The sequence below is a fragment of the Phaseolus vulgaris genome, chromosome 1 (genome assembly GCF_051622355.1).
Source record: "Phaseolus vulgaris cultivar YP4 chromosome 1, ASM5162235v1, whole genome shotgun sequence".
NCBI lineage: Eukaryota > Viridiplantae > Streptophyta > Magnoliopsida > Fabales > Fabaceae > Phaseolus > Phaseolus vulgaris.
Genome location: NC_143498.1, coordinates 9,793,226 through 9,811,866, shown reverse-complemented (window position 1 = coordinate 9,811,866; position 18,641 = coordinate 9,793,226). Strand labels below are relative to the sequence as shown.

Sequence of the window (18,641 nt, the reverse complement as noted above, 5' to 3'; positions counted from 1 at the left end):
CATTCTAGATAGTTGTGACTTCAATTTTTTTATGAACAAACTTACACTCAGTAAATACTGGAGTGAAGGTTGACCAAGGTATTGAACTCTCGACCTCAAATTGCATATATTTTATTTAAAACTTTAGTAAAGAATTTAAATTTAAAATAATTTAAAATCAACTATAAAAATTATTTTTTGAGAGACCAAACTAATAATAATAATAATAAGTAATTTATGATAAAAAAATTAAAAATTAATGATAATTTTTATATAAAATTTATTTATATAAATAAACATCATTTGTTTAAATAAATATTAATTTTAAAAATATAAAAATAATGGTCGGATAAAATATATTTTCTGTGTTTTCACCTAACCCAATTTTATAATTATTAGTAATAAGAAGATAAATAGAATATACCATACCTATATATATATATATATATATATAAAAGTTATTGGACATGTTATTTATTTTATATTTTAAAGCAAAAGTCCAATATCTTATAGTTTTGAGAGTTAAATCTGTTTTTCGTCCTTATAATATAACACAGAATTGGTTTTTATTTTTTATTCAAACTTTAGACTATCCAAATATTTGTAATATGGAAATGATTAGAATGAGTTCTTCTGTATGTAGAATTGGTTTAATTTGAGGTTTCACCTTTATCAATCCATTCAAAATAATTATAATCACCATCGATCTGCAATTAAAATAATAAAGAATTTTGAAAAAAAAACTAACAATCATTTCACATGCAGAAAAACTCGTTCAAATCATTTCCATACTATAAGTATTTGCATGGTCTAAATTTTGGACTAGAGATGGAAACAATTTTGTGTTATAGTATAAAAACGAAAAACATATTTAGGGTTTTTGACCATGATTGGGTTATTTTTTTTTGTTTTTACCAAAATGGGGTCCGTTTAAAAAAAAATACAAATTTAGGCAAGTCGTGCCAATTTGGCACGACTTCATATGCACAAATCGTCCCAATTTGACATGACCCTGCCTTGTCATACTGAAGTCGTGCCAACTTGGCACGACTTTTGCCACATCATATTTTTTTTATAATTTTTTTTAATTTTATTATTTATATATTGGGTAGTAAGTTATGTAATGTTAAAAATTAATTTGATACATAATTTTCTAAGAGTGTTAGTTTTAAGAGAAAAAAAATAATCGTGTATCACAATTATTCATTTTTTTTTTGAAGTAATAATTTTTTTATAACAATTCAAATAATACATTTTTTAAACCTATTTATTTTTTTTTTAATGCCATTTATATTAAAATATAAAAAGGTATAAGTACTATAATTATTTTGAAAAAATTAAATAATTTAAAAATAATTATATAAATTTTAAATAAGTCAAATAACATAAATAATTTGTAATTATTTTGAAATAATTAAATAATTTAAAAATAATTATATATCCAATTTTTTGTTCCTTAAAACTAACACTCTTAGAAAATTATGTATCAAATTAATTTTTAACATTACATAACTTACTACCCAATATATAAATAATAAAATTAAAAAAAAATATGACATGGCAAAAGTCGTGCCAAGTTGGCACGACTTCAGTATGACATGACAGAATCGTGTCAAATTGGGACGATTTGTGCATATGAAGTCGTGCCAAATTGACACGACTTGTCTAAATTTGTAATTTTTTTTTAAACGGACCCCATTTTGGTAAAAACAAAAAAATTTACCCCATCATAGTCAAAAACCCACATATTTAACTCTAGTTTTGATTAAGTGTTTAAATCAATATAGTATGAAGTTTTGTTTGATAAGACGAAGATCATATTATACAAGTGCAAGTGCATCGTTTGACAGACGATAAGAACATTAAAGAAACTACCCATTCCGCTTGATAAAAGATAGATATAAGTACTAAGGAAAATTATAAGCTAACTTAAACTCAGAATATTCTTGAAACTTAAAGTCTATCACTCAAAATGTCTTCAACATTTATCAACAAAGAGATATGTGCTAAACAAAAGCTTTATTCAAATATCCCTTGGGTTTTAAGTTCAAAGTCGCAACATCCATCAATTCTCCCTCCATACACAAGCTACTTTTAACTATGGTCCAGTTATTTGTCTCGTACAATGTGTACTTTTATCATTGTGTAGCATAAAAGTTTTTGCTACAGAGGAAGATAGGTACTTTCAACTATCAAGAAGATTGTGTGAAGAAGAGAAGAAAAATTAATGTTGTATGGAATGCATTAAATGTTTCTCAATGTTAAAGCTTGTGTGACAATAGATAAGGAAGAAGAAGACAATCAAGCGAGTTCAAAACTATTTAACAGCCAGGGAATGCAACAACTACTCTCTTGAAGCCTATATGAAAACATGCTTTGAAGGTAAGATAAGAAGAATAACCATTATTTTGCAAGTGTTGAAACTCCGCCATTTTTATTTGTGCCTAAAAGGTTTGTAAAAACACTGTTTGTGTTCATCCCTGCAAACTTGTAGAGAGAGCCTAAAATATTGCATACGTCAAAAGACGCTACCCTCTATAGTGAGCAAAAATTGTAATCATTTTATCACAAAGAGATTGTTTTTGTCTTAAGGCAGGAGTGACCTTTTGTTCACACAATTCTCGAGTTAAACCATAAGTGACTTGTTGAAAGAATACCTAGCTTAAGCCAAGAGTGACTTGTAAAAGAATACTTGGTTAAGCCAAAAGTGGCTTGTGGAAACAACACTTGAACAGGGTCGGTGAGAAGTGATTGCAAGCCTAAAGAATACTTGTGTATACTTTACAATGATAGTCTACCTAATAGAACATGACTAGTTGTTTAGGAACTAGACGTAGTCTGTGTGGTCGAATGTATTAGTATAAAAACACTATATAAACTCTTTCCCTTATCTTTGTGTTTTGCATGCTATTTGATTGTAACTAAATTAAGATCTTTAGTATAGCTTTTTTTGTTTGGCTCATTCTTCACCTTCAAACCCTTTATATAGCTTTTCAAATTTGTTATTTGATACTTGAATTACTTAAGTTTGGATATTGCAATATCTTTATATTTTCATCTTTTAGGTGCTAAACGCTCAAAATAGAAAGCTTAGAATTTCAATCTTTTATTTTTTTTCTTATAATTTTTTTAAGAAACTAATTAAAAAGTAATTGAATTATGAGTCAGTAAAAACAAATCAAAACCTAATCAATTTTTTTTTTGTTCCAAATAATGTGATACTAAAAATGAGTACTTGAGATTTTTAATTTTCCAAATCATTTTTGTTCAGAAAAGATTTTGAGATATTCAGAATATATTAAAAATATATTTGCAAGACTTAATTTGAACAAATCTATTTAGAAAAAAATTAGATTTTAGAGATATACAAAAAATAATATCAAACAGAATCATTTCGCAGATTAAAATCTTTTCATTTTTGGATATAATATCTCTTTGATTGAACTTGTTTTTAGTGGATATATGATTGAGAATATTTCATTTAACTATTATAATAAAAAAGCATGTTACTCGTTCAACATGTTCATCAAACCGTCTAACATGAACAAAATTGTACACACTCAAAGGATCTACTATATACTATAACTTCCACTTAACCATTGTTAGATCATTTAAATAATAGATAAGGTATATCGATCAAATCACAAATAAGACATTTAGTTTAAATTCTACTATACAATTAACAAGTTTTATTAGACCATCTATCATGAACACATATTATAAACGCTAAGAAACACATATTATAAACGCTAAGAAAGACTACTATGAATTGTAGTTATACAAAATATTGTTCAAAATACAAATAAACCATTCAGTTTGTTTTTTCTATCATCAAAACATAAACTCTTCATATGATTTTCTAATCATCAAACTGTCTAATAGGTCATAGATCGTCTAGCGTCTCAACAGACCGTCTATAGGATCAGATCATCCAAGGTCTCAACAAATGAAATGCATGTTATATGGACTACATTTAACTTTTTTTGTTAATTTTTGTTATCATCAAAACATAAGAACATAAACACCACACATGATATTATGGTCATCAGATCATCCATATGGTTCATAGACTCTCTAGTTGGTCAAGAGACCGTCTAGGGACTTATCCGACCATTTAAGCATATCGTATAAAACGTTCAAGGTTTTTACAACTAGTTGGTCACGAACTAGACATAGTATGTGTGATTAGATGAACTAGTATAAAAATATTGTGTAGACTCTTTTCTTTATCTCAGTACTTTTTGCATGTTATTTGATTGTTACTAACTTAAGGAAAATATGTTAAACTAAATTTTTGAAAAACTTTCATAAGAATTTCTAATTTTAACCGAAGTTATCTTCTGATAGCACAAGAAAATTTGTGAAAATTTTTAAAGCACAGTCCTCCCTTCTTAGGATTTCCTATTTTGCACATATATTTGTGTATTTTTTTTATTAAAATACTGTATTATCCTCCCATTTCTGCATTAAGTTTTTAAGTAGTACATATTTATTCTTAGTAGAAAGGGATGTGTACTTACATTCAAGAGGTGTACCAAACTTTTTTTTTTATATTATGAATTACTTATACATTTTATAAATGACAGATTTCTAACAAATTTTCAATCTAAAATAATTTAAAGAAAACGTATATGAATTTTAAATTATCTTAGATTTAATACTGACTTTAAAATTCGTACGAAAACCTACTTATAAACATTCAAATTGTTTTAAAATATGAATTTGAATTTAAAATCTAATCAATTATTTAAACTTTTTTTCAACAAAATTTTAAACTACTTCTTAATACGAATTTGAATTTAATTTCATTCGAATTATTTAAATGACAAAATTTGGATTTGATTTTTAAAAATTCAATTAATATCCATGTCTCTCTTATGTTTCAGTACTCAACTCTTGAGAAATACGGCAATTGCTCGTATTAAGAAGTAAATACCAAATATCATACCTTGCTTTATAGGAAACATGTACCAAACAGCAAAAACTATTTTTTTTATTCTAACAAATTTCATAATATCATGACAGTTTTATATTTGTACACAAAAGGAAAGTTTGTGTATGTGCTCGGATAAAACTGACTGAATTTTCATTCGCTGTGGCTACAGAGGTTGATCCTAAGAGGTTCCATTATGCTCATGTTGACACAGATATTTCAGAAACAGGGGCATACAAAATATCTTTGCATATGAGCTCAACAAGAGGTATCTTAGGCAGCATATAATATCATGTTCTCAATGGTGCAATAACAATATAGACAAAAAGAGAACCAAGGTGGTATAGCAGAAAATAAAAAGCTTCTAAGTCCTGTTGTTTTTCCTTATAGAACACCAAATGACCAAATGAGAACCACAACTTAACAATCTTTCTTTCTCCAAGTAGGTCAAAGTTACAACAAATTGAACTATAAACATATATAGAGACTTTGTTGACTGTGTTAGGTAACCCTTCCTTCCAAATCTAGGAAATAGCAAATATTCCATTTTCACATTTTCCTTAAAATTTCCAAGCATAAATTGTCACACCAGGGCCGAAATATTCCTTCGTGGGTCAAATTCTGCAAAAGACAAAATAAACAAAGAACGACCAGATAACAATTATATGCAATTCACACAAGTTAAAAGAAGATACAAGCACAAGAACTCACATAATCCACCAATGTAAATATATTATGAAATTAAGAAATTGTAAACCAAATGAGCCAATGAAATTTTTTTTGAGAAAAAAATTTAAATGAAAATGCTTAACACAATGTTATTTTTACTTTTTTTCCCCTTCAAATAAAACAATCTAAAGTATTTGTCATCTTTTTCATTCTAAATTTAAACTCGTATAATAAATATTATTATTTATGTTTGATACATAGACCCAAGTATTACGACACTTTTTATTTGACATTTTGTGTACTTTGGATCTTAAAAATCTATAAAAAAAGAGGCTATTTCTAGCTTTAGTGTCAGAATATTAATGTTATTTTACATCTTACTTAATCTTGTTAATAGTTTACTAGTACTAGTTCAATCACGGTTCAACTATATTTGAATAATTAAACCTTAAACCAATTTGAATCACGGTTCAGAACAGGGTTCATTTCATTCTCATCTCAATAACTCAAGTTAAAAATGGCCTAAACAGGAAATTATGTAAACATGAATTTACTGACTTACTTGCAACCAGAAAATAAATCCGCGCAAGATAAATAAAACCTTCTCCGGTTGTTTGATTTTAGAAATTGCTTTAGCTAGATCTGCACAATCATGAAACAAATATTTTGACACAGAATGGCATTAGATTTGGCAAAGACCGTTGTAAAATGAAAATAGAAGCACCTGAAACTCCAAAAGAAGCAGAAGCAACCTAAGCAACGGCACAAACGATAGATTTTCATAAATTCAGACCCGTATTGAATAACCTAACCCAAACAATCAGATGATTAACCAGAAATAATCAGTCACAAGAATGAACTCTTCTAAGGTTATAACAGGCAGGCTCCTTGGTCTACCTTCAGTAGAGAGAATCAAAGGTTCCCCTACCATTATATATTGATATTTAGTTCATTAGCTCATGAGCAAATTACAACATTATATTCATTTCTGTGGTTCTAAATTATTTTCATCGCCAATGTTGTTTTGGAATAAGTTCAATTTGAGCTTAGAGAGATATCTTGGGACCTTTTTATAAGCTCATTTTAGCCTATTCCAATAAGCTTAACAATCAAGCTTATGAATAAGATTTCATTTGAAAAGGGAATTTTGAACAAGCAGTTAAAGAACATCCTATAACTCCAAGCACATCCTCAAACGCCTTTATTAGATTTTTGGTTTTACATAGACGCCCCTGTTTACAGTTTAAGCAGATGCAAACAACCATCTCAGTACGTTAAAAAATGCACAAAATGGTGTTTAGTTGTAGGTTTTCTTTCTGACAAATGGAATGAAAAGATTAATTCAAAAAATCGAACTATGTAATAGTATGGTTTATCCATGCTTGCTTATAACAAGAGATGTTTAATGTTGGAAGTAAGGAACAAATATAAACCATTGAACCTCAACTCTTGATGGCTTGGTTAGGATTATACTTCACATTAACAATTTATAAGTTAAAGAGAAACATCCAAAATGTCAAACTAGTTGAGAAAATAATGGACCTACCAGGATACAACTCAAGATATGATTTGTTAACACCCTTAGTGCAATAAGATTTGACCACCCCTTGACGTGTTTCTCTATGACGCTCTTTTTTCCTCTTTTGACGTACTTCAAGAAGAAGTCTATCACATTCTTCTTGGTCATAAGGCCTTTGAAGATCGTTCATAAGTCTTCTTCTAAACTGAGAATGATCGTAAGCAGATAATTGCCAGTTGTCTTTGAGGTTCATTTCAGTTTCAAACCACTGCACAAACACAGACATTACAAAGTTAAAAAATATTTTAGTTTAATATGCAAGTTTGTGAACCACGATAATGAAATATACAGTAACATTTTGTGAAGTTAAAGACACTCACAGACGAATCATATGTTTTCGAAGAAACAAATGGAGTGTTCTCGTGAATTTGATCAGGTTCTAGAAGAATAAGATCAGGTTCAGAGGAATTATTGTCACCATCTACATTAACTGTATTCGAGATATTCCTCTTAGGTATGTCTGTATGTAAGGTATTTCTCTCAGGCATCTCTGTTTTTGAGGTATTTCTCTCAGGCATCTCTGTTTTTGAGGTATTTCTCTCAGGCATCTCTGTTTTTAAGGTATTCCAGTCAGGCATGCCTGACTCTAAGGTTTTTCTCTCAGGCATGACTGAGGTATTCCTCTTAGGCATGTCTGTCTTTGAGGTGTTCTTCCCAAGCATGTCTGTCTTTGAGGTGTTCTTCCCAGGCATGTCTGTCTTGGAGGTGTTCTTCCCAGGCATGTCTGTCTTGGAGGTGTTCTTCCCAGGCATGTCTGTCTTGGAGGTGTTCTTCCCAGGCATGTCTGTCTTGGAGGTGTTCTTCCCAGGCATGTCTGTCTTTGTGGTTATCCTCTTAGGCATGTCTGTCTTGTCTGTCTTTGAGGTGTTCTTCCCAGGCATGTCTGTCTTTGTGGTATTCCTCTTAGGCATGTCTGTGTGGTCTGTCTTTGAGGTGTTCTTCCCAGGCATGTCTGTCTTTGTGGTATTCCTCTTAGGCATGTCTGTCTTTGAGCTATTCCTTTCAGGCAAACACTCCTCCTCATCATCAACAATCCTTAGAGAATTCAGATATTGTAGGTAATCTTCATCAACTTCACTCAGCACATGTTCAGAAACTTGTGAATTTCGCATGACACTTGAACTCTTTCCTATTAATTCACTGCGTATATGGTCATCCATACAAGAATTCAGGAATATCCGGTAATCTTCATCCTCAACATCTAATTCCGTATTACTGTGACAATTGTTCTCGGGCACCACTGAAGCATCTTCATAAGGCCTTTTCTTACTAAGTCCTCTTATAGTCTCCAAATTTTGCTGAGGTTTCAATGTTACCCTTGTCTGTTTTCTCACTGAATAACTCCCTTTATTTCCAAACTCAGTACTTTGTTTTGCACCCTTCATCATCTCAGTGTGACAACTGTTTTTGGGCACACCTGAAACATCTTCAAGTGGTCTTTTATTGCTAAGTCCTCTTTTAGCCTCCAAATTCTGATGAGATTTCAATGAGTAACTTGTTTGCTTTTGCATTGAATCACTTCCTTTATATGCTTGATTTCCAGTCTCATCCCTTTGTTTTGAACCCTTCGTCTCAGCGTGGCAATTATTCTTGGGCACAATAGAAACATCTTCACGTGGCCTTTTCTTACTTAGTCTTCTTTTAGCCTCCAAATTCTGCTGAGATTTTATTGGGCAACTTAACTGTTTTCTCACTGAATCACTTCCTATACTTCCATCTTTTCTTGTTTCAAACCTTTGTTTTGAACCCTTCATCAACTCGGTGTCTAACTTGGGATCTTTATGAAACCTTTCTTCTTCCAAGAACGTTCTATACTCATGATCATAATGGACACTGTCGTAGCCCATATTGATGTCATTATCATAACCATCAACGTTACCATCACTGACATCATAAGTATCTTCAGGAATATATGTAACCAAAAACAATTTGTAATCTTCATCCATTTCATCCTCTGACATATGACCCTCTTGTACTGACAAAATCGCCACATTTCCACAACTCTTTATGGTTGATATTGTACCACTATCATGATGATTGTGCTTTTCACGTTTATTTGAAAGTTCCCGCCTCTTCCATCGTCTTTCTAACCTAAAATCTCCAGAATTAAGAACTGTCTGCTTCTCACTAATCTCGTAATCATCCAGATCAATCGTGACCCTAGCAGGCTCCATTTTCATTTAACGAGAACAGCGTCGTCCTTTGAGACAGAAATACTTACTGAAAACAGAAAACAATCCATTATTGGAGATGTTTAACAATGCATTATTGGAAACATTGTAATCCAAACGACAGATACAGTACAGCAATTCATTAACTATATCTACAGATAGCAACCCATTTGTTTGGTACACATACAAATAACAATAATGATTATAATACACACTACACAGCAATAGGAGCTTAATTAAACCCACCAATAGGCATTTAAGCTCAATTGAATGCAATAATAACAGATTGAATAACAGGTAAATATATTTTTCACTATTCTATTTTGAAAAGGGGAAAGAGAGTTTCTTAAATCAACAACAAGAATCAGATCAAATAGTTCTTTAAAGACATTCCAAAGCTTCACAACTAAATATTGAGCAGAAACAATAACATTCATACAATTTCTGTTCATGTTATCTACAATACAAAACAAAAGCATACAATAAAAGATAAAAGGTTATTTTATCAGGGGGCCAAATAGTATAACACTTCAAACCGAGACAATCAGGGCAAAACAAACAGCAAGATTTTACAAGATAATAACACCAACCAGCAAATGACAGCATAATATTAAAATTTCCAAATAACTAATTTGATATTCATTGAATAATGAATACCCAGATGAATAATATGTGCCATTTATAAAACACCTTACAGACTTCCAATTGAAAATTCAATTTCCTTCCCTAATAGCAAACTACATTCACAAAATCAATCACAGATCATTCTTACACCCATTACTTGTAGCCCAAACAAATGAACCACTACCCCAAGTAAACCCATTTCCTCATTGTTCAAAACAATGGTTTGGTTTCCATACCATTTCATCGATTATTAAGTCCACGGCGTGCAATCTTTCAATGTCACATTCACCTTAGAACCCTATTTTCTACAAAAAGAAAAAATAAAACAAAACAAGATTAATCAATTAACAAACAAACACTCCACGCATGAATGCAAATGCATTACAAAACAAATAACAAATTAAGGGCATAAACCAAAATTTAAGACGAAGGAACTCAGCAAATCCTTCAAAATAAGATTGTACTTTTGTACAAAAAGAAAAAGAGAAGAAAAAAAGAATACTCACATCCCTAAACATGTATAAAAAAGGGTACGAAAAGAGTGTGAAAAATGTGAAACCAAAATTGAAGGTGGAATAAAAGGATAGAACAAACCAAAGGAAAACCTTGAACCGAGTGAAAGTGAGATACCGTAATATACAAGTTCAGAAACGGACCACACAGTGAACCAATAACTCTGTCTCTTTCTGCAGAATCAGTGGCACGTGATCTAACGGAACATGTAAACCAATAACTCTGTTTCTTTCTCTCCAGAGTCACTAGCACGTGATCTTATGTTTCCAAACACTTATATTCAAAATCTACTGTCACACATTAACAATATTGAATTGTACCTGATAATTTCACTAATATATTTTTATTAAATATAGTTTTGTTGGTTAATAGTTAAATTTAATAAAAAAAATATTATATTTTTTTCCTCATAATCAGATATTTAATTTTATATAATACCATTTAAAAAATGTGTATTATCAAATATAATATGATATTTTACTGAGATATTCATCTTATCATTAATTGTGATAAAAATATCCTTCTTTTTTATCCTTGCTATTTTCAAGGTGGATTTAATGGGTTTCTTGTAAATGATAGAAATTGTTTAGTTTTTTCATTAGTTCACATATTTTATTTTTTATTTCTGATCCGTAAATTTTAATATCTTTATTTTAAAAAATTAAGAATTTTGTTTTAATTCTTAATTTTATATAGTTTATTTTTATAAAAAATTATATTTAATTTTTTTTTAAAATATTTAATTTAATTTTTTTAATATTTTTACCATTATATAAAAGGATATATTTTTTTGACTACTTTTACCACAGTTTTCAGTTTAGTAATTTAGTTTTTAATGAATAAAAATAATTTTCTTATTTAATAAAATATATAATTACGTAATTTATATACTCAAAGGTATTACATAATTTATCCTCTAAAAAATAATTATCATATATTTTTTTAAATACTTAAAAAATTCATATATATATATATGATTTAAACTATATTATTTTAATATAATAAAAATATAAATATAAGTCTACATAATTGTCTTAAATGGATACCTTTAACAAGATTCAAATTTTTTCAAATAAAATAAATAAATATATGTCAAATTAAAAATTAGATCAAAATTATACTTTTTTTAAAAACTTTGAGAACTAAAATTATAAAAAATGGACCTAAAGAAAACCAATATTACCATGGTAACAACTGTAAATGCTTTAAAAAGATGAAGAGATGTTTAGAATAAATCTCTCTTAATTTTTTTTAATCATTAATTACTTAAAAGTTTAACCTTTGGCTAGTATTAAGAAAGCAATGAATATTTTTGTTGGAAGAGAAAAGTAATGAATATTTTGAATAATGTATTTATGGATATTTTATTATTTTATTCATAAGAGGAAGATATTTTATTTTTTCAAATGAATCCTCACAAATCATCTTAAATCAGTCCATAAATATAAATAATAAATCATGCATAAAGAAGATATGTTAAAAAAAAATTGTCTCTATATTATCCATCTTTTATTGTTTCTGGGATTCCTTTTAAAATGACTAAGCCTTAATTAATTTTAAAAAGATGTGGATGGTTAGGAATAATTTAATTTTAGGTAAAAAAAAATTAATAAAGCATGAGAGTCAATAATATATTTGGTGGTGGATAGTTTTAAATCCATCAAATTATTGAATTAATGTGGTAATCAAATCGATGAGTTCTTAAGACATTTTTAATAAAGAAATAAAATAATGTTTCAACCAATTTGTCTAGTCGTGGTTTATAATTAACATGATTACATGGCATAATCAATTCATTTGGTTTCCAATTTGATTGACTAATCAAAATCAAATTCCAAGACACTGGTTCTTGAAGTAAAAGTTTTTTTTTTTTTTTTTTTACAAAATTAATAGAAAATTATTAGATTTAAGTTGAATATGCCAATTTTTTTTAAATTTTTTTTAGTGTAAATAATATTTACATGTCATCTTAGAGCATCCTTAGTCTTTTACTACTTTTTGGTTGGTAGTACCTGCCTCTGTATAAGGTAAGATATAAAGATTTCATCCATTTTATAGTATATCTCGTGTTAAGATTTTAAATAAGTTTTGGTAGGTTTCATAAAGTTATTTTTTTAATAAAGAGAATTTAAAATAATATTTTGTATCACTTTAGAAATATCATTTATTATCTACTGTGGAAATTTTTTATGCCTCTAATACAAGTTTTTATAAATAATACATGATATCTTCAATTAAGATTTACTATTAAATATGTTTTTAAAGATGATAGATCCTAAATTTCAAAGTATAACCATTATATAGCAAGTAGTGGGATAGTAGTGGGATAATTTGTGTGTGTGTTAAGTATGGATGTCCACACATGCACATTGTAAATAATAGATCATATATTTAAGATCTTTATTGAATTTGTTTATTGAGTGTGTGAAAAAGTTGATCAATTCTTGCATTTATTCCTTTATCGACAACTCACCAAAGGAAACAAGTACACTTTTTAAGAAAGATAAGCAAAATGGGCTATCACAAGAAAGTCTCCATAGATGAATTATAATTAGTGCAACATTCTTTGCTACATGTAAAGCATTAAATGTTTCAACGTTCATCTAGGTGGACAAAAGACAAAGTGATGTTTTGGTTGAGTTATGTCTTGGTTTTGGCTAGGAAAGGATGGAAGGTTGTAGTTGAGGTATTTTGAGAAGTTATTGGAGATTTTAGGTGTTTCTTGAAGAACATTTTGGAGAAAAAACAAAGGTTGGCTTGCAGAAACTAGTTTATATAAGAAATAGGTTATTAAATGGTTTTTCTTGGAATTTTTGTTACCTATCAGTAGAGTTTGGCTCGATTATGAAGGATGAAGATTAGTGAGAAATATAGGTGAGTTCTTAATAAATTCTTAGAATAAGGTTAAGAGGTGTATGGTGGAGGAAGATAGGTTTTGATGATTTCTTTGTTGAATCTTGAAAGAATATGGAGAATGATGGTTTGGTTGAAGGTTTCTTTGTATTTTTTTGTGTGTATAGTGACTAACTTAGGTAGTGGCGATATAAGGAATGGAAGCTTAACAAGATAGCAAGATAATATTGAGAAATGGAATGGAAAACCCAATGAAGGAAATGTGACAAAGAAAAATGAATGGAAAGGAGAAAGGTGAGGTGATGACTCATTTTGCCAAAGTGAACAACTCCTTTAGATTTCGTTAGACATTTTACTCTTGGCTCAAGTTCTTGGATGCTCCAATAAAGATAGAAAGGAAGAGACACCACTTAGGAAAATTCATCTAAGATGAAACTCACTTCTCACAGATAACACACAATAGGTTATCTACGCGCTCACATTTTATATTCATTCAAAGGTGAGTTGTATATGCATGAAATGAGTTTTTTTATGGCCTTGTGAGTCATGTCAAGCCTAACCTAAATGGAAAGGTGAGACCACATCTAACATATAGGCACATAGAGTTATTTATTCTAACATAGGGTAACCTAATTTAGTTTAGGGAAGCGCCTATTCTAGCATCTAAACAAAGAAACCCTAAGGAGAATCATTCTCATAAAAAGTCATATTGTATATATAAAATAGAATCAAATCTTTCTATTTAATCTTTTCAAAAACCCTAAAAGTATTCTAGACTTGGTGGAGCTCTTTCTCTATCTCTTTAGTCTTGCTTATAGCTAATATTTCTTTAGAAACCTCTTGGATTGTTTGAACTCTTCTTCGCTATCTTTAACATTGGTAATGTTCATTTTAGCTACTTCTTCTTTTCTTGTTGTCTGTTAATCCATAATCTCGTCATCTCCAATTTTTAAGAGGATTTGTCATTGAATCAAGTGCACCTACATCAAAAGAAGATAAGTTTCTAACAATGAAACTATGACCTACACCATGATCACAAGTGATATAAAGAATGTAGGCATTGTCATTTATTCTTCAAAGAACTTGGAAGGGGTCGTCTCCTCTAGGTTTGAGTTTATACTTCCTTTAAGTTGAGAATTTATCCTTCCTTAAATGGTGTTAGAATGTATGTCTTTAAACTAGAGGGGGTGAATAATTTAAAGAGGGTTTTCGCAAACTTTTTAGTCTAGAATGAAATTCATTTGAGAAAACTTGATTCAGAATTCAGTTTGCCAAAAACATAAAGCAATTTAGCACAGCACCAGAAAAACAATTGGTTGTTTCGCAGAAACAATCAGTTCTTTATACCAGTTAACAAATATAAACTGAAATCAAAGAGTTTAAGGGATAGAGAGATTGCACACACAGTTTATACTGGTTCACTCTTAAACCAAGAGCTACATCCAGTCTTCCCAGAAACCACTGGGGGAATCCACTAAGCAATCAAACCTAGATTACTTACACACACCACCAAAGAAGTGACCTTGATCCCCTCAAGACACACACTTCCCTTGGCTCAACACATACACCACCAAGAATGTTGATCTTGACAACCTTAAGAGCACACAACACTTCTTGGCTTCACACACCAGAGTTTACACAAAGTACAGAAGGATTACACTTGTTACAGAATGATCTGAAATCAATACAAGATGAAAATCCTATTTCACTCTCTCTTGATCAAAGCAATCTCAAATCAATCTTTTAACTCTTGAAAAGCAAAAACAGTGAAAAACTCAAATATGTTTTTCTATGATTAAATCTCAGTTCTTGTTTGTTACTAAAGTTGAACAAACTCTTTATTGCTTTAAAAGATTGGTCAAAGCATTAAAAACTGGAGCGCATTCAGTTATAAAATCATTTAAAGCTTAGTCAAAGCACAAAATAGTTTTCTGTTATGGTTTCAAAACAAACAATCGATTGAATGCTCGAATCCATCAATTGTTTTGGTTTGATAGCAAGTCAACCACCAAAAACAGTTTTCAACCTTTCTTAAAACACCTAAGTATAAAACAATCGGTTGTTTCGACAAAACAACATGTTGTTTTTCACTTAGTTTGAAAAACACTTTCAATTCAAAAGGTTTGAGAATACTTAAGCTTTGGATTCAATCAAGAGTGGATTTACACAGATAATCTACCCAGATCCTATTCTAAAACACATCATCAACAACAAGCACATTAAGCCTTCCATCAAACTCAAAGGATTTGGATTCTTCAAAGCTTGAACACACTTGATTCAACAATCTCCCCCTATTTGATGAAGACAAATCCCTGGTTGCTTGTGTTGGATTTGATTGAATCTAAAGCAGTTCCTGTAAAAAAACATATATACAATCCATTTTTTCCTACAACAGCAGGTTAGTTTTTCACATATTGAAAACAATGTTCCAGACAAACAATCGGTTGTTTACACGAAACAATCAGTTGTTTCTATCAGCAGAAGCATAAATAGTTATGATATCAGAGATTTCAGCAGTTTTAAACATTTTAAGAGAAAGACACACAAGAACCAATAAATTCTCCCCCTATTTGTCTTCACAAATAGACTATAGCAATTATAAAACAGATTTAGGAAAGATTTTGAAGGTCAAAGATACCTAACTTATTTCGCAAAAAGAAGAACCTCTCTTTTGGTAGAGGTTTTGTGAAGATATCTGCTAGTTGAAGTTTTGTCTCAATAAACTTCACTTCATAGTCCCCATTGCTCACATGATCCCTTATGAAATGATGACGAATCTCAATATGCTTAGTTCTTGAGTGTTGAATCTGATTTTTGGTAAGATTGATAGCACTTGTATTGTCACACATCAAAGGGACCTTGCTGATTTGCAATCCAAAGTCTGCAAGTTGCTGTTTGAGCCAGAGGATTTGTGCACAACAGCTTCCAGTAGCTATGTACTCAGCCTCAGCAGTAGAGAGCCACACAAGCTTGCTTCTTGCTATGCCATGAGATGAGGCTTGAACCAAGAAGGTGGCAAGTGCCACTTGTGCTTTTCCTATCTAGCTTGCATCCTGCAAAATCAGAATCTGAATAACCAATTAAATGAATGGGAGAGTGAAAAGGATACCATAACCCAACAGTTGATGTTCCTTTGAGATATTTCAGAATTCTCTTTGCAACTTTGAAGTGAGATTCCTTTGGATTTGCTTGATATCTTGCACAAAGACATATCACAAACATTATGTCCGATCTATTTGTTGTTAGATAGAGCAAAGAGCCAATCAAACCTCTATATTTTGTTTGATCTACCCCTTTTCCAACAGCATCTGCATCCATATAGTAGTTTGAGGGCATAGGTGTGCTTGCTTCCTTGCAACTCTCCATTTCAAATTTCTTGAGAATCTCTTTACAATACTTTGATTGGCATAAAAAGATTCCATCCTTTTTTTGCTTAATCTGAAATCCAAGAAAGAAAGAGTTCTCCCATCATAGATATTTCAAACTCACCTTTCCTAGCAGCCACAAATTCTTCATATAAACTATCTTGTGTAGCACCGAAGATGATGTCATCAACATAGATTTGCATAAGGATAATTTCAGAATTTGACTTTTTGATGAAGAGAGTCTTGTCAATCATTCCCCTTTCATAGCCAAGTGACAAAAGGAAGTTGCTAAGCCTTTCATACCACTGCCTTGGAGCTTGCTTCAGCCCATACAAAGCCTTTTTCAGCTTGAAGACATGATTAGGATATTGATGATCTTCAAAGCCCGGTGGTTGATCCACATACACCTCCTCATTGATGTAGCCATATAAAAAAGCACTCTTGACATCCATTTGAAAGAGTTTAAAAGCACTCATACATGCAAAAGCCAGCAACAACCTCACAGCCTCCAATCTTGTAACAGAAGCAAAGGTTTCCCCATAGTCAATTCCCTCATCTTGATTGTAGCCTTTGGCAACTAGCCTTGCTTTGTTTCTTGTGATCGTACCATCCTCATCCAGTTTGTTTCTGAAGACCCACTTTGAGCCAATGATGTTCATCTCAGTTGTTTTAGGAACAAGAAACCATACCTCATTCCTTGCAAACTGATTTAGCTCTTCATGCATAGCTTCAACCCATTTTTCATCATTGAGAGCTTCATCAATTGACTTTGGTTCAATTTGAAAGACAAAAGCAGTGTGCCTGCAGAAGTTTGAGATAGAGCTACGTGTAGAAACACCCTCCTTTATCTGCCCAATGATGTTCTCCACTGACAGATCTCTAGGAATCCTCCATTCTTTGGGCAACTCACTCTACTGCAAAATTTCAATCGGTTGTTTCGAGCAATCAACCGGTTGTTTTTCTGCACAGATGTCCAACTTCTCCAAATTAATGTTCTGCTCATCCTCTTCAACACTGTTATTTGAGATTTGAATGCTTTTGCGATCCACTTCATCAAAGACAACATGTACATACTCTTCTACAGTCATTAGCCTCTTGTTGTACATTCTGTATGCATGACTATTTAGAGAATAACCAATGAAGATACCAAGATCAGCTTTTTCATCAAATTTCCCTAGGTTTTCCTTTCCATTATTGAGAACAAAACAGTTGCAACCGAAAACTTTGAGGTGATTGATGTTTGGTTTCCTTCCATTGAAGAGTTCATAAGGAGTCTTCTTCAAGATTGGCCTTATTAGCACTCTATTCATCACATAGCAAGAGGTGCTAACTGCATCAGCCCAAAAATACTTGGGAAGAGAGGATTCACTTAGCATTGTTCTAGCTAATTCTTCAAGGGATCTGTTCTTCCTTTCCACTACACCATTCTGTTGTGGAGTTCTTGGAGCTGAAAAATTGTGCAGAATATCCATCTTTTCACAGAACTTGCTGAACTTTTCATTTTGAAATTCACCTCCATGATCACTTCTTATTGAGCTTATGTTGTTGTTCTTTGTGTTTTGTAGTCTTCTAGCAAGCTTCTTGAATGCAGAGAAGGCATCACTTTTTGATTCCGAGAAGAGAGTCCAAGTGAACTTAGAAAAATCATTCACAATAACAAGAGCATAATAGTTGCCACCAAGACTCATGGTTCTTGAAGGTTCAAAAAGATCCATGTGAAGTAGGTCAAGAGGTTTTAAAAAAGAAACAACATTTTTTATTTTAAAAGAGTTTTTCACTTGTTTCCCCCTTTTGACAAGCTTCACAAATATGTCCTTCTCAAACTTGAGCTTGGGCAACCCAATCACAAGATCTTTAGATATTAATTTTTACAGAATCTGACATAATGACCTCTTTTCATGCAATAGAAGCATGTAACAACCGGTTGTTTCGACAGATCAATCGGTTGTTTTTCT

General features: G+C 31.0%; 1 protein-coding gene across 5 annotated transcripts; it reads right to left on the bottom strand.

Annotated features, from left to right (window-relative positions):
• Nucleotides 1–5,129: 5,129 nt before the first annotated feature.
• Nucleotides 5,130–10,715, bottom strand: LOC137813477 (uncharacterized). 5 transcript variants are annotated; one of them, XM_068615760.2, is made up of 6 exons: nucleotides 10,586–10,698; nucleotides 10,192–10,260; nucleotides 7,481–9,380; nucleotides 7,128–7,368; nucleotides 6,144–6,223; nucleotides 5,130–5,533 (listed from the first exon to the last, which is right to left on the bottom strand). In XM_068615760.2, exons 3-6 carry the CDS (start codon nucleotides 9,338–9,340, stop codon nucleotides 5,462–5,464), a joined length of 2,253 nt encoding a protein of 750 aa, XP_068471861.1. In that variant the 5' UTR covers nucleotides 9,341–9,380; nucleotides 10,192–10,260; nucleotides 10,586–10,698; the 3' UTR covers nucleotides 5,130–5,461. The 5 variants fall into 5 exon arrangements, with proteins under 5 accessions (XP_068471861.1, XP_068471858.1, XP_068471860.1 ...); XM_068615757.2 differs by having other exon boundaries at nucleotides 10,550–10,614; XM_068615759.1 differs by having other exon boundaries at nucleotides 10,462–10,601.
• Nucleotides 10,716–18,641: the final 7,926 nt, after the last annotated feature.

Coding starts and splice junctions, on each gene's coding strand:
- LOC137813477 (XM_068615762.1), bottom strand. CDS start 9,340: ATGAAAATGGAGCCTGCTAGGGTCACGATTGATCTGGATGATTACGAG. Junction 6,224..7,127: donor ATATCTTGAGTTGTATCCTG/GTAGGTCCATTA, acceptor ATGATTGTGCAG/ATCTAGCTAAAGCAATTTCT. Junction 5,534..6,143: donor GATTTATTTTCTGGTTGCAA/GTAAGTCAGTAA, acceptor TGTCTTTTGCAG/AATTTGACCCACGAAGGAAT.